Source organism: Patella vulgata, chromosome 7 (genome assembly GCF_932274485.2).
Source record: "Patella vulgata chromosome 7, xgPatVulg1.2, whole genome shotgun sequence".
In the NCBI taxonomy this organism is placed as follows: domain Eukaryota; kingdom Metazoa; phylum Mollusca; class Gastropoda; family Patellidae; genus Patella; species Patella vulgata.
The window spans coordinates 3,544,961-3,563,022 of record NC_065885.2 but is presented as its reverse complement, the minus strand read 5'-3'; the positions used below and the strand labels follow the sequence as shown (position 1 = coordinate 3,563,022).

The window sequence follows — 18,062 nt, the reverse complement described above, 5'->3', positions numbered from 1 at the left end:
TTGACGATATAGAATAGAGAATATATAATTACAAGTAATGGAATTGACAATATATAATTGACAATATATAATAGACAATATATAACAGACAATATATAATAGACAATATATTATATATAGACAATATATAATAGACAATATATAATATAATAGACAATATATAATAGACAATATATAATATATAGGCAATATATAATATATAAACAATATATAATTACAAGTAATGGAATTGACAATAGGAGAAAGATTATCATATATATTATTTTGGTGATAATACTCACAATTGTTGTTACTATTTTTGGTCACCTGTCCATACCACAACATAGTTCTTGTATTCATACCAGCTATACTAGTTTTATATTACAAGTATATCGCTAAAACATGCCCTTTAAGGATAATAATTACAAGTAAAGTCTTAAGGGTATTATTACAATTTATTTCTAAATGTCAAACATTATGGTTTATTTATTAAACATGATTATAAAGCTGTATTGTTAAACCAACACTTGTATTTATTGGAGACAAGTTATATATAATAATTCCAGTGTATTTATTGGAGGCAAGTTATATATAATAATTCCAGTGATCTATAGATGATGATTATCTTAAGGTCTATTATATAAATTTTACTACTACAAATATTACTACTACTACTACTACTACCACTACCACTACCACTACTACTACTACTACTACCCACTATATTACTACTACTACTACTACTACACTATATAAATTTTACTACTACAAATATTACTACTACTACTACTACTACACTATATAAATGTCACTCGCGTTCTCCCATGACTAAGTCCTCTAGGTATTGTATTGAACGTTGAATGTCCTATACATATGATCATGTATATAAAAGTTATTGTTCTGTCTACAATTAGCTAGACCAACATGTAGCTGCTATGGGTAAGTCCTCTATGTATTGTATTGAGTGTTTAACGTCATGTATACCATCAGTCAGACCAACATGTAGCTGCTATGCAAGTATGTCAGAACTTTAAGTATTTCAGAGCTTTAAGTATGTCAACGATGGCTGAAACCCCTGACTATACTACAAGCCGGATCTACACTGACTTAAGTTGGCTAGATGTTGTCGCCTGTTCAATAGAGCCAGATTCAGTCTCACTAAATAGTCTTCGCTTCCATTTAGAAAGCACAGATTTATTTAATATAAAGGACCACAGAATGAAGACCCCTTGAGAAGCATTTAAAATTACAGACAAATATTCTAAAGCCCAACTGGTGACAAAATTTGATAAAATAGCTAGCAACCAAAACAGACCGGTCAGAACAGAAAGCTTTATATAAATAATAATATTGTTTCGTTCTCCGGATTGTTTTCCCTGTTGTTTAACGCGAGAGATGGAGATAATTGTCCACAAAAAGAAAACAATATTTAGGATAATGACGAGACATAGGGGTAAAACAAAACAATAGCCAACAAGTTGTTTAGAGGATAGATAACACACATTACCCCCATAACCTATATCCATTCCCCCTGACAACGTGACATTTGTAATAATTATACAAACTATCAGTATCATTGGTAACCCATTGGCATAAGCAATGTATTTCAGTGTCTGAATACCGTGAGACGGAGCAGAATTTCTGACCAGTTTCTGTAAAACAAATACCTTGAACATGTGAAAGGTACACACATTCATCCAAAGTGCCATACCGAGCCAAAGGTAATGGATGCTTATTCCAATACTTCTACACAATATTTTATCTTGTGTCTGATCCAGGCCCGTAATTACAGTTAACTGAGCAAGAAAAAGATTAAGCATTAACCCTATGTTGTTGATGCCTGGCTGTGTTCTCATTTCTGGGAACATACCATATGTTATTAAAGCAATACATATAGATATCAAAGAAAGAGTGATCAAAACAATAGTTAAATACCAGAGAATCCAATCAAACTTTGTGTGGGTGTCATAGTACTCTATGGTTTCGTTACTGTGCGTAAAGTTTTTTTTATTGAGAAATGTCTGAAAACATACCCTAAGGTCATCGTGAAACACAGAAAACTCGTCATCAGATAAGGTGAGATTGAGATGTTCAACGGATGCCAATGCATTATCGGCATCAAACGCTTTGTTATAAAATTCAATAAATGAACAGGAAATCTGGTGGCTTATTGGTTCATAGTTGTATTTAGCGGCTATTACTTCTCCGACCTCTGAAACAGGCTTTTCGGAACAACACAGCTTCGTGGTTATGTTGGAGACAAAATGTCGCATAATAGGCTGCGAGTGAGATACGTATGTATAATTTATTTTACTATCAAGTGATAAAGCTGAAGCTTCGAAGTACCCAGCACCACTCCTGGAGATAACAGTTTCAAAGTCCTCTAATGTGATGTTGCTATTTACGATAAACCAAACATTCATATAGATATATGAAGATCCCCCGATCAACACTGGTTTAGAAGTAGTGACTGTATAATCAGTAGAGTATATCAGTAACGATATTGATGTCATCATGTTTCCTATCATTTGTTTAAAGAATGGAACCCGAGCTCTGGTTGGTATCTTTAAATTAATCATCATTTGATAGGTATTACCCAATGCTGTCATATTATCATACTCACACTCTTCACCTCGTAGTACCTTATTAGAGTAACACTGAATGGGTCGACATTTGTTCTAAAAAATACAAAAAATAGAACAATAAATACACATGCCGCAGTTAATTAGTAATTTGAAGTAAATCGTACTAACACCAGCAATATAATCGTAAGTATTGTACGTACAAGTTCTTAAAAGTGATCACAAATCAAATCAAGTTGTTTTTTTTATCTTAAAGGGACCGTGAATTTAACCTGACCCTCAAAGACGATTGAATTAAATTTAAACGTATTGGGGCACAATTGGTACCCAAAGGATTAACCATCGCTTGCTGTGCTATCTATATAAACCTCAACCCCAGACTCAAGGTCGCATGTGACATAATCATACCATACATTATTAGACGAAACAGCGTCGGGCTTAACCTTGACCCTGCGCATAAAATTTATAGGCACTTAATGATCTTTTTTTATAAATTTATTTCAAGTCGCCATCTTTATGAATTTGTAATAATTTTGAATTATGACATATAGGTTACGATATGTTAATCATTCTTATCATTTGATTGCATGTGACATTATCGGTGTTTAACTCTTATATCATACTATCAATGTGACATTATTGTGTTTATCTCTCATATCAAACTATCAATGTGACATTGTTGTGTTTAACTCTCATATCATACTATCAACGTGACATTGTCGTGTTCATCTCTCATATCAAACTATCAATGTGATATTGTCATGTTTATCTCTCATATCATACTATCAACGTGACATTGTCGTGTTTATCTCTCATATCAAACTATCAATGTGATATTTTCATGTTTAACTCTCATATCATACTATCAATGTGACATGATATCCTCGCAGACAGCAACTCTCTTCCTATTGTATTTACATTTGCCTCGAATTTTCCAATTTTAACATGAAGTTTCTTTGTTAAGAAATGCACATTGATTGTTGATGTATGTTTTGCCAGTTTGTGGACAAGAAACAGGTAGGACCGTAGGGTCACAGTTTTCTATAAACCCATCATGGCGTTTATAGTTAGCAACCATATAGAAACAATCAACGTTTGATAGGTCTTTAAATTGTCGTGTTTAATTCTCATATCACACTATCAACGTTACGTTGTCATGTTTATCTCTCATATCAAACTATCAATGTGACATTGTCGTGGTTAAAGCGAGAATTTCATATTTTCTAAGAAAGTCAAAACATAATTATTTCTATGTCTTTTGCTGTCTAGGTTGTCAACTCACTATTATACGATCATAGTTATCATCCTCACGCTTAAAAATCATTCACCCCGGAAATAATAACACAATCACCTCCCTGGTTTTTCTATTCCCCCCATGGAATAGCTATCTTCAAACGTTTGAATTTGAAGTTGAAAATGATATTTTTGCCAATTTCTCAACTGGCAATAGTGAATTATAGAATTAATAGAAATATTCTTTAACAAGGTAGGACTGTTTATACATACCATCTATTTTAAGGCTTTATTTTAATAAATTTTAAAAATATAACTTAAAAATATAAAATTATCGCTACTGACATTGTCATGTTTAACTCTTATGTCAAACTATCAATATACGGGCATATGATTTTAATTTATACCAGAGGTCGAATTCAGTGTAATATTATACTATTAAGATACTTACCGCTCCAATATCCATCCAAGAAATCCTTCCGTCGCATGATTTCACCGATTTATCAAACTGATCCGTGAAACCAACTAGAGTTTTCACAGGATACTCTATTGGCAATATAGGACCGCTAGGGAGTCGAATAACAAAACCGTTGCACAAAGCACAATAAATGTTCCTGTAAACTTTATTGTTTTCTGGGTTCTGGAATAGGACAAAGTATTTGACACAACTGTCAGAATATTCTTGGTATGATGCTTGGAATTCGGGATCGCACTGAGCAATTATTGGTTCCGATCTCCGAATATCACAATATCTCAACTCTGCAAATTTTGGTGGTACAATGTAATCCTCGCAGACAGCAACCCTCTTCCTATTGTATTTACATTTGCCTCGAATTTTCCAATTTGAACATGAAGTTTCTTTGTTAAGAAATGCACATTGATTATTGATGTATGTTTTGCCAGTTTGGGGACAAGAAACAGGTAGGACCGTAGAGTCACAGTTTTCTATAAACCCATCATGGCGTCTATAGTTAGTAACCATATAGAAACCATCACCGTGTGATAGGTCTTTAAATCGGAATTTTGAATCGTTGGGTGTTGTGATGCACGTGAAATCCGACTGTATTTCCTGTGTGTGAAGACCGTTATTAATCTTTATATCAACACAACAGTCTCCGTAAAACAGACATTCCTGATCACACATACAACGAGGACACCACATTTCTATGGGCGAGAAAACACCCTTTTCAAGACATTTTGGGCACTGCCAGAGAAAACCCACATCGTCAGGAGAAACGATTGGTGGCAAGGTAACAACTACAATATAAACTAAGATTTTCACAGCTTTCTGAAATTAAAAAAAAAACTAAGATAAATATTTGGTTGAATTATCAGATAAAGTTGATTTCAACGGTGCAAGAGGCGCTATCGCTGTCACCAAGAAAATAAATGGAATTAATTTTAAATAATATTATATTTCAAATAAGCCTAGACCCCCCACCCCCGCTTTATTAATTTAAAATCCGAACACCCGGCTAGTTGAGGGTGGGGTATTTAGCCCAAAACCCTTAAAATATTTGGACTCTTAAGTTGAAAATAAAAACATTTATATATCAGTAATAGATGGATAAAGTTGTAACAGATATTGAGTACAATCTAATGTTGAGTTGCGTCGCATCAATCGAAAGTTATTTGTTTTACTAACCGACCAAGCTCTAATTTCTATTTTAAGATCGGGCGCAAATTTAACTTGCCAGACAGGGATTTTCTTCAAGAATATATAACATTTTACATGGACGATCGTGTACATGTGGCGTGCGAAACGAACCCAAAACAACGAAACACAATCTTTCGACATCAAACAAAATATACGTATACCGAAACAAAACGAATTAACAAAATACTGAAAAGAAACCTACTAAAAGGTAACGAGAGGAGAATGGGCGCAGCCCTCGTACGTCCATCAGTGCTTGTATTCACTTACTCTAATTGGAGGTACAAACGATTTCTACATGTATTTATAAGTACAATATAGGTTACTTGTTTTAACAACAAATACCTATCAGAGAAGAGAAATAAAACTCACCTTCATGATTTGTATATTGACGATATGGACATCCTTCCTTTAGTAATCGCAGTTTCAAAATAAATGTAGCTGGTAGAATAATATGGTTTTGTGGGAAATCATTTCACCATGAAATATTAATGAGCTAATTTAATAACCACCGTTTGCAGCAGAATATTACGTTTTGCCAACAAAATGCAATAGAGGTATGTGATATTTAGATTGGTTTGATCCGATGTTTAGAGTTAATGTCATATACTAAGCAGCAAAAGAAACGCCAGGTTGGTATGTTACTCTGAATGGACGCATTGCATAAAACTTGTCAAATGTTTTTATTGTATTTTTGTGACCACATCTCCAACTTTACCAGAGCAATAAGGCTCCTTCCCAAACATAGAATTGAACCCAGGACATGTTCTCAAAACGCTACCTGATTTCTGAGATAGTAATGTGTTCTCCGTGATTTTCATGTAACTAATGCTGCACGTGCTGTTCACTGGGACCATCCCTATAAAATGCACCCCCATTAAACCTGGTTGAATCATTCACACTACAACGTCAGCAGCATGACACGACTCACGACAGCCCAGAGGAACCAGGCGCTTGGAAGATTCGACGCTGGCCAAACTGCCCAAGCCGTTGCCAATCACTTCCAGGTCAATGTTCGAACAATCTATAGGCTTCAGCAACGCTTTCGGGCCACCAACACCACGGATGATCACCCCCGAACTGGTAGCCATGGGTTACCACAAGGCGACGAGACCGCCATGTTGTGCCACAGCACGTGCAGAATCCCTTCACACAGGCATCTGAGACAGCATGTCAGGCAGTGGGAACACACGGAAGACCCATCAGTACCGATACAGTGCGCCGACATCTCACCAGAGAGAACATCCATTACCGAAGACCTTACCGTGGACCGATCCTCACCCCTCGCCATCGACATGAACGTCTACAGTTTGCCCAACAACACCAGAACTGGCGACACAGGCAATGGAGAACTGTTCTGTTCACAGATCAGAGTCGGTATTGCATATCAACTGCAGATGGCAGGACCAGACTATGGCGTCGACGTGGCCAGCGTCATTATAACCAATGTGTCATGGAACGAGACTCATGGGGTGATCCAAGCATAATGGTTTGGGTTGGAATCGACCTGAACCAGAGAGTGGGTAATGTGGTGTTCCAAAACCTTGGTCCAGGGAGAGAAGTCAGTATCACAGCAGTGCGCTACATCGATCAAGCTCTACATACCACATTTCGCACGCCATCGAAACAATGTTTTCCAACATGACAACGCCCGTGCCCACACCGCCAAAGTTACTCGGGATTCCCACACCAGAACGGTGTCAACGTTATGCAGTGGCCAGCCCTTAGTCCCGACTTAAACTCGATTGAACATCTTTGGGATGAAATTCAGAGGAGACTTAATAACGTCGTACCGAGACGTTCCAGGTGTCAATGGCGTTCATCAATCGTCTGGTCCACTCCATGTACAGACGCTGTGCTGCTGTTATTGCCACTCGCGGTGGACACATCAGATACTGGTGTATAGACTGTGTACAGACTCTAAACCTTCTCGTAATGCCTTGGAATTGTGATGAATTAATCACTAATGTGTCAACATACGGTTCACAAAAAATTGCTTTGATCCATTTAGTAAGTCGTTTTCTAGAATGATTTTATTACGGTGCCTCTCTGATTTTGAAATCGTACTGAGGCCTTTTTTGCTGTTTAGTATATATGAATTATTCAAATGAAATGAAATGGAGTTTTCCGTCCTACTGTTCTGCTCCAACTGGGCTATGAAGACGAACATACGCCATACAGTGTGCTAGTAAGTAAATTTTGTCAGAGCAGCGGCACTATGGCCTACTCTTATATAGAATTCCAACTGCCACGGGATCTTTTCGTGCACGCCAATGTATACACGGGACCTCGGTTTTTGGTCCCATCCAAACGACTAGACAGCTGTCCTTGTCAGGCCCTCTGTCCTACCCGACTGGCAAGAGGAAACCACGTCGGAAAACCCCAATGAACTTTCGCGGTCAACGCAGGGATCTAACATGCGATCTCCGGGCTAGCGAGCCAGCGTCTTACTGATTAACCACCGTGGCTCCTTCTACTCAACCACAAATACGGTAAGAGGGAACATTTGTAGATTATTGAAAATGGTTGTGACCTACCTTCATACTGAAGATATAAACATGCCTCTTCTAGAAAGTAAAATTACATAACAAATGTATCTGTTGCAAAGTATATTTGTGTGAATTTATTTCATGCTGATACTAGTAATAAACTACCATTAATGATCATTAACCACTGTTTAATTGTTTGTGACATTTAGATATATTCTGGTCAGGCATTTTGTTTTAATGTCAAACGCTTTATTTTATTTATTACTATTTAAAACCACAGAAACGGGCGTGATAGTGACAACATGGGGAGAGACTCTATGCCTTGAGTTCCTCTCGAATGGTTTGCAGGTGCGCGCTGTATCATAAGGTCTGTCATTGGGTCAATTGGCGTGGTTTCGATTCCCCGGTTGTAGGTGACAAGAAGCAGGGTCGTCTGCCCAACATCTTGGGTTTTCTCCGGGTCCGGTCCTCCGGCTTCCTCATACTGCTATAAAGACCCCTAACTGGACTAATGTGTGCACCAGATGGCTGGACATCAGTAAACCACATCCAGAAATAGATAGTAACAGAACTGTCAGTGCGTTGGTCTGGGAATAATGCAAGGTACCTACTTAGCCCAGTTCTTGTTGTCACCCTTTTGTTTAACCACTTCAATATATTAAACAGAACACCTTTCATAGAACTAAAATAACCCTATAGAATATATAGTATTACAGTTTCCCAGGCCAATAACTTGCCATGATTTCGCCGTAGCGCGTTGTCGAGATCCGATTGTGAAATACTGTGTTTGTTTGAAAAATGTATTTTTTCAAAAATTAAAATGAAATGACATGGGGTTTAACGTCCTACTATTCTGCTAATGAACTGGGTTAATGAAGACTGGCATACTCCATACAGTGTGCTACGAGGAAAATTTGGCTCGGACAGCGGCACTACGCCCCTCCGTCCTGCATCACTGACAAGGGGGAACACCCGACCTCCAGGCTAGCGAGCCAGCGTCTTACCCACTTAGCCACCGTGACCCCCCCCCCCTTTTAAAATTGAGCCCTGGAAGAGAAAAAAACAATTACTGGGATATCTTTCATCCGGCTTCTGTGGTACTCATAGTCACAATCAATATAATACGTTCGACATTAAAACTAAATGTTGGACCAGAATATAATGTAAATGTCACACACTCCCATTGCGTTGTTGTGCTGTGTTTCACAGTAAAGGTGGCTATTAATAATTTAGCTCATCACTATGAGATAAATCTACACAAATTATGATTTGCAACAGATACATTTATAAAGTAATTTCACTTATTAAAAGAGAGATATTTATCTCGTTAGTATATGAAGACAGGACTCTACCATTTTCAATAATTTACAAATGTTACCTTTTACCTTATTTGTGCTGTGCACATTAAAATGCTGAAATCATCAGTAGATCAAGTTGAAGTTGGTGTTGGGTGTGCACAGTGCCGGATCTTGAGGAAGGGGAGGGGCAAGGAGGGACAAATGACCCTGTCTCCGCCCCCCCCCCCGAGAGATTCTAATATAGGTTTAACAATATGCAGGTTATTCTTCAGACCTTATTCGACCCACTGTATTAATCCTTTTTTAACTCCCGTCTGCTGCATTCGACACAATCTGACTAAACCACACATCCTATTTCGTTTCGTTTTTATAGTTCAAAATTTCGTTTTACTTGTGTTTACTACATTGGGATCTAGAAGAGTTGTTATCATTGACTTGTTCTGAATGTTGTGAAGGATTAGTCAATGAAAGGGTCTGTTACGGCGAGCTTTAGTTGGGTTTTGCACGGAAATGGGGGTAATCCACTAGTATGGCCTCTGACGCGACCTATCGCTACAACCGATCTTCATGTAGTGTAGGCCATGGAAAGTGTAAAAAAACGAAACGAAATATAGATCTGTATTTTAATCAGATTGCATTCGACGGGGCTCCTTTTACAACAAAACGTGCTCCGTGGTCAATTTTGACTTTGTTTTATTCTGAACGAAATTTATTATTGGCTGTATATACTATATGTTTAGTTACACAGCAAGCTATCTTAAGTACTTTAAATAATTTATATATGACATTAACTCTAAACATCGGATCAGACCAATCTAAATATCACATACCTCTATTGCATTTTGTTGACAAAACATAATATTCTGTTACAAACAGAGGTTATTAATATTTATATAAGTTCATTAATATTTTATGATGGAATGAATTCCGACAAAAACCATATTATTCCATCAGATACATTTGTTTTGTAACTGCGATTACTAAAGGAAGGATGTCCATATCTTCAATATACAAATCATGAAGGTAGTTTTCATTTCTCTTCAGTAAAGATATAATTGTTTTATTTCACTAGGGGATCACGTGGCTAAGTGGGTAAGACGTTAGCTCGCTAGCCTGGAGGTCGGGTGTTCGATCCCTGCATTGGCCGAGAAAGTTCATCCAGATTTTCCGGCGTGGTTCTCCCTTGTCAGTGATGCAGGACGGAGGGGCTGACAAGGAAAGCTGTCTAGTCGTTCGGATGGGAAAAAAACCGAGGTCCCGTGTACACATTGGCAGTTGGAATTCGATATAAGAGTAGGCCGTAGTGCCGCTGTCCGGGCAAAATTTCCCTCATCGCACATTGTATGGCGTATGCCCGTCTTCATTAGCCCAGGTTAGGAGCAGAAAAGTAGGACGTTAAACTCCATTTCATTTTCATTTATTTCACTATGTTCATATTGTAAGTAATCTAAGGTCAATCCACAGATCCATGAGATAGATATAAAACTACTTATGACATAGAAGTACTGTTGGTCATGGTGATAGGTATTTTTTGTTAACGAGTAACCTATCTTGTGTTTATAAATACATGTGGTAATCTTTTGTACCTCTAATCAGAGTAAGTGAATACAAGCACTGATGGCTTCCTTTAATTATTTGTTAATTCGTTTCGCACGCCACGGGTACTCGATCGTCCATGTAAAACGTTATATATTCAGGACGTATTTTAACCTCCGTTTTCTTGAAGAAAATACCTGTCTGGCAAGTTAAAATTTGAACCGGATCATAAAATAGCTATTAGCGCTTGGTCGGTTGTAAAACAGATAACTTTCGATTGATGTGATGTGACTCAACTTAACATTAGGATGTACGCAATATCTGTGACAACTTTATCCAGTCACCCCTGATATATAAACGCTTTTATTTTCAACTTTACGAGTACACATATTTTAAGGGGTTTGGGCTAAATACCCCATTCTTAACTAGCCGGGTGTTCGGATCTTAAGTAAGACGGAGGGTCTAGGGTTATTTGAAATATAATATTATATAAAATTAATTCCATTTATTTTCTTTATCTGATAATTCAACCAAATATTTATCTTTTATTTTTAATTTCAGAAAGTTGTGCAAATCTTAGTTTATATTGTAGTTGTTACCTTGCTACCAATCGTTTCGCCTGTGGGTCTTCTCTTGGGGTGCCCAAAGTGTCTTGTAAATGATGGTTTCAAATTCACAGGGCTGGAATGTCTTCGATGTATGTGTGATCAGGAATGTCTGTTTTACGGAGACTGTTGTGTTGATATAAAGGTTAATAACGGTCTTCACACACAGGAAATACAGTCGGATTTCAGGTGCATCGCAACACCTAGCGATTCAATATTCCAATTTAAGGACCTATCACACGGTGATGGTTTCTATATGGTTGCTAACTATAAACGCCATGATGGCTTTATAGAAAACTGTGACTCTACTGTCCTGCCTGTTTCTTGTCCCCAAACTGGCAAAACATACATCAACAATAAATGTGCATTTCTTAACAAAGAAACTTCATGTTCAAATTGGAAAATTCTAGGCGAATGTAAATACAATAAAAACAGGGTTGCTGTCTGCGAGGATTACATTGTTCCACCACAATTTGCAGAGTTGAGATATTGTGATATTCGGAGATCGGAACCAATAATTTCTCAATGCGATTCGAAATTCCCAGCATTATACCAAGAATATTCTGACAGTTGTACAAAATACTTTGTCCTCGTCCAGAACTCAAAAAACAAGAAAATTTACAGGAACATTTATTGCGCTAGGTGCAACGGTTATCGTCTGCGAGGAGTTAAAGGCGAATCGGTGTACCCTGTGAAAACTCTAGTTGGTTTCACGGATCAGTTTGAAAAATCGGTGAAATCATGCGACGGAAGGATTTCTTGGATGGATATTCGAGCGGTAAGTATCTTAATAGTATAATATTACAATGTACAGCGTCTCTTGTAGGCCTATCCAGTCAGAGGCGTTTGTCTTGGGGGCCCATACACTCATACAAGTTCTGAGGATGAAATTATCTAAATGCCTTCTAAGTGTCTGAGTCATAAAGTTTGCAAAATGAAATTTGATTAAATACGTGGATATTTTATATATCTAAATATTCAGATAAAAAATTATGACTGTGTGAAATCACTAAATACTTCCATAATCACAGCTAGGTCATTTTGAATTCGATTTCTGGTATAAACCTTACACTATATACTCGTATAGTGCATTGATAGTTTGATATGAGAGTTAACCACGACAATGTTACATTGATAGTTTGATAGGAGAGTTAACCACGACAATGTAACGCTGATAGTTTGATATGAGAGTTAACCACGACAATGTCACATTGATAGTTTGATATGAGAGTTAAACACGACAATGTCACATTGATTGTTTGATATAAGAGTTAACCACGACAGTGTCACATTGATAGTATGATATACGAGTTAACCACGACAATATCACGTTGATACTACCATTATGGTATATCATTAATTCACATGCATTCAAACCACGAGAATAATTGTCATCATGCGTTAACTGTAAAATACGATATTTAAATAAAAAATAATGAGGATAGATTATCGCGTAACGTTAATGGCATGATTCAAAATTATAACAAATGCATAAAGATGGCGACTTGATATTAATCTTTAAAAAAAAGAACACTAAATGCCTATACGTTTTATTTGTAGGGCCAAGGTTAACCACGACTCTGTCTCGACTAATAATGTACATCCTCTGTATCCCCAGTGTTTTCATTCCGTTCTACTCCACTATACCCTGGGTTAATCCATACGGTTTCCACGATTTCAAATCATCTGCCCTGGCCTTGATTGAAGATAAGGTCTACGAACAAATCATAAAACAGTTTACAAACCAGTCGTTTCGCCTTCGATTTTATAAGGGTAGATAACAATATTCATGTACATTTACTCAATGATTTATGTAAATAATGTATATATTCCTAATTCATTTATAATTAATTGTATTTTCATTCTGTTATGTTTATTATTATTGAACTATACTTGGCAATTTGTTTCCCAATATGATGTCCACGATATCACGTGGACGTAAAACTCCGGGAACGAACGCGAGAGAGAGAGAAATGGGGTTTAACGTCCACTCGACACAAACTAGGTCATTTCGGGACTAACATACGGTTTAATTTTATTTACATAATTCGCTTGCGCGTAGGGGTCTTTAGCAGTGGGAGGAAACCGGAGGACCCGGAGAAAACCCACGAGGTTGGACAAGCGACCCTACTCCCTGTCACGTATATCCGGGGATTCGAAACCACGCCAGTCGACTCAATGACAGACTTTATGATACAGCGCGCGCACGCTAACCATTCAGCCATCCAACACCCCGGGAACGAACGAAAATACGAACAAACAAACAAAACAAACGAACGAACGAACGAACGAACGAACGAACGATTCTCAATAAAACTCTTGGCCCAACATAGATATAAACGTCCGGTCTTCATTAATATATTATTATATAATTTGTTGTTAATAAATTCGCATTTAGAATAATTTGAAATTCTCTTATTTAGGCTAACTCCTAACCTTCCTTTTCAATTAACGATGTATGGGATTGGTCAAACAAATCGTACAATTATCAAGGGCGAATAATTTGAAAACGTGTCTCCCCCATAGATTAACCCAGGGGTTAGTGGAGTAGAACGGAATGAAATCACTGGGGATACCGAGGATGAATAATGTATTGTATGATTATTTCACGTGCGACCATAAGACTGGGATTGAGGTTTATATAGATATCACAGCAAGTGATGGTAATTCCTATGCGTACCAATTGTGCCACAATACCTTTAAATTTAATTCAATCGTCTTTGAGGCTCTGGTTAAATTGACGGTCCCTTCAAGATAAAAAAACAATACACTTATGCTTAACTTGATTTGTGATCACTTTTTAGAACTTGTACGTACAATACTTACGATTATATTGCTAATTAACTGCATGTGCATTTATTGTTCTATTTGTTTTATTTTAGAATAAATGTCGACCCATTCAGTGTTACTCTAATAAGGTACTACGAGGTGGATATTGCGAGTATGATAATATAACAGCATTGGGTAATACCTATCAAATGATGATTAATTTAAAGATACCAACCAGAGCTCGGGTTCCATTCTTTAAACAAATGATAGGAAACATGATGACATCAATATCGTTACTGATATACTCTACTGATTATACAGTCACTACTTCTAAACCAGTGTTGATCGGGGGATCTTCATATATCTATATGAATGTTTGGTTTATCGTGAATAGCAACATCACATTAGAGGACTATGAAACTGTTATCTCCAGGAGTGGTGCTGAAGACTTCGGGGCTTCAGCTTTAACACTTTATCATACAATAAATTATACATACGTATCTCACTCGCAGCCTATTATGCGACATTTTGTCTCCAACATAACCACGAAGCTGTGTTGTTCCGAAAAGCCTGTTGCAGAGGACGGAGAAATAATAGCCGCTAAATACAGCTATGAACCAATAAGCCACCAGATGTCCTGTTCATTTATTGAATTTTATAACAAAGAGTTTGATGTCGATAATGCATTGGCATCTGTTGAACATCTCAACCTTACCTTATCTGATGACGAGTTTTCTGTGTTTCACGATGACCTTAGGGTATGTTTTCAGACATTTCTCAATAAAACCAACTTTACGCACAGTAACGAAACCATAGAGTACTATGACACCCACACAAAATTTGATTGGATTCTCCGGTATTTAACTATTGTTTTGATCACTCTGTCTTTGATATCTATATGTATAGCTTTAATAACATATGGTATGTTCCCAGAAATGAGAACACAGCCAGGCATCAACAACATAGGGTTAATGCTTAATCTTTTTCTTGCTCAGTTAATCTTAATTACGGGCCTGGATCAGACACAAGATAAAATATTGTGTAGAAGTATTGGAATAAGCATCCATTACCTCTGGCTCGGTATGGCACTATGGATGAATGTGTGTACCTATCACATGTTCAAGGTATTTGTTTTACAGAAACTGGTCAGAAATTCTGCTCAGTCTCACGGTATTCAGACACTGAACTACATTGCTTATGCCAATGGGTTGCCAGTGATACTGATAGTTTGTATAGTTATTACAAATGTCACGTTATCCGGGGGAATGGACATAGGTTATGGGGGTAATGTGTGTTATCTATCCTCTAAACAACTTGTGGGCTATTGTTTTGTTTTACCCTTATGTCTCGTCATTATCCTAAATATTGTTTTCTTTTTGTTGACAATTATCTCCATCTCTCGCGTTAAACAACAGGGAAAACAATCTGGAGAACGTAACAATATTGTAATTTATATAAAGCTTTCTGTTCTGACCGGTCTGTTTTGGTTGCTAGCTGTTTTATCAAATTTTATCACCAGCTGGGCTTTAGAATATCTGTCTGTAATTTTTAATGCATCTCAAGGGGTCTTCATTCTGTGGTCCTTTATATTAAATAAATCTGTGCTTTCTAAATGGAAGCAACGACTATTTAGTGAAGCTGAATCTGGCTCCACTGAACAAGCGACAAAATCTAGCCAACTTAAGTCAGTGTAGATCCGGCTTGTAGTATAGTCAGGGGTTTTAGCCATCGTTAACATACTTAAAGCTCTGAAATACTTAAAGCTCTGACATACTTGCATTGCAGCTACATGTTAGTCTGACTGATGGTAGACATGACGTTAAACACTTAATACAATACAATACGTAGCGAACTTACCCATAGCAGCTACATGTTAGTCTGGCTGGTTGTAGACATGACGTTAAACATTCAATACAATACATAGAGGACTTACCAATAGCAGCTACATGTTAGTCTGGCTGGTTGTAGACATGACGTTAAACATTCAATACAATACATAGAGGACTTACCAATAGCAGACACATGTTGGTCTAGCTAATATAACTTATATACATGATCATATGTATAGGACTTAAAACGTTCAACACAATACCTAGAGGACCTAGTCATGGGAGAACGCGAGTGACATTTATATAGTGTAGTAGTAGTAGTAGTAGTAGTAGTAATATTTGTAGTAGTAAAATTTATAGTAGTATTTGTTTATTTCTGTATTCTCCAATAATAGACCTTAAGATAATCATCATCTATAAGCCCCAGTATAAATCACAGGAATTATTATATATAACTTGTCTCCAATAAATACACTGGAATTATTATATATAACTTGTCTCCAATAAATACAGGTGTTGGTTTAACAATACAGCTTTATAATCATGTTTAATAAATAAACCAGAAGGTTTGACATTTAGAAATAATTTGTTATAATACCCTTAAGATAATATTATATGTATATGTAACTGTTTTATCAATTTAATTACTTGTAATTATTATCCTTAAGGGGCATGTTTTAGCGATATACTTGTAATATAAAACTAGAATAGGTGGTATGATATGTTGTTTCTTACACAGAAATATTTCAACAAAATTTTACGAGTGAAATATATATATATATATATGTATAATTAACAATGCAGGTGATTATTGTGTGGTATGGACAGGTGACCAAACAAATAATAGTTACACCATTTATTAATATATGTAATATAGGTAGATACAACTAATTTATAAACTAAATTAAAGAAATATACCAAAATAATAATTTAAATTAGTAATTGTTAATTATATTATCACAAAAATGCTAATTTAAATTAGTATTTTAGTGTATTTCTGTAATGTTAATAATATATATATATATATATATATATATATATATATATATATATATATATATATATAGTATTTTAGTGTATTTCTGTAATTGTTATTTATATTATCACCAAAATAATATATATGATAATCTTTCTCTTTTTGTCAATTCCATTACTTGTAATTATATATTGTCTATTATATATTGTCAATTCTAATACTTGTAATTATATATTGTCTATTATATATTGTATATCATGTATTGTCAATTATATATCGTCAATTTTATTATTTATCTATTGTCTATTATGTATTGTCTATATTTCATATATTGTCTATATTTTATATATTGTCTATATATTATGTATTGTCTATTATGTATTGTCTATTATATATTATCTATATATTATATATTGTCTATATATTATGTATTGTCTATATATTATGTATTGTCTATATATTATACATTGTCTATTATATATTTTCTATATATCATATGTTGTCTATATATTATATATTGTCTAGATATAGTGTTGTTAATTTTAATAAACTTTAATGTAACTTACTAATGATTTTTGAGTATACTCCCTTCTTCTTCTTCTATTAGTTTTTAACGTCCGCTTCAACCGAGTGTTGTATCGCAGACAAATTGTCTTTTTTTTATTATATTAGCGCATGCGCAGAAGGTATTTCCTGTAGGAGGAGACCGGAGTACTCTCAACGAGGTTGAGAAGGCGTCCCTATCTCCAAACCACATACGCTTACACCAGGGATCGAAACTACGACCAGATAGAACTCGAAGCGCGACACTCTAGACAACTAGGCCACCCCAATGCCCACTCACTGGTCTTTTGTATACAGGGGCAGATTGGACCATTGGGCGATCGGCGATCGCCCGAAGGGCCGGTCGGACAAATAATGAAAAAAATAATTTTGTCCAATTCGTCTAAAAAACCTTTTTTTCTGCTGAACATTATATGGGGGGCGGGGGTATTGGACCGGCCATGGAGCGATGATGATCATGTTGTATGTGGCCTGTGACTTTAACGGGCCGCCATGCCATCACTGGAGTCTGGAATGCGCTGGTATAATAGACTTTCTGGGCCGGGTGT

The 18,062-nt window shown here is 36.3% G+C and overlaps 1 protein-coding gene and 1 long non-coding RNA gene across 2 annotated transcripts in view; both read right to left on the bottom strand.

Annotated features, from left to right (window-relative positions):
* The window catches only part of LOC126827148 (uncharacterized), a 44,961-nt gene that overhangs the window by 26,368 nt on the left and 531 nt on the right, over positions 1–18,062 (bottom strand). The window lies entirely within an intron of this gene.
* LOC126827114 (uncharacterized) lies at positions 665–5,884 on the bottom strand. The gene is made up of 3 exons (XM_050556314.1): positions 5,821–5,884; positions 4,246–5,082; positions 665–2,657 (listed from the first exon to the last, which is right to left on the bottom strand). Exons 1-3 carry the CDS (start codon positions 5,824–5,826, stop codon positions 1,077–1,079), a joined length of 2,424 nt encoding a protein of 807 aa, XP_050412271.1. The 5' UTR covers positions 5,827–5,884; the 3' UTR covers positions 665–1,076.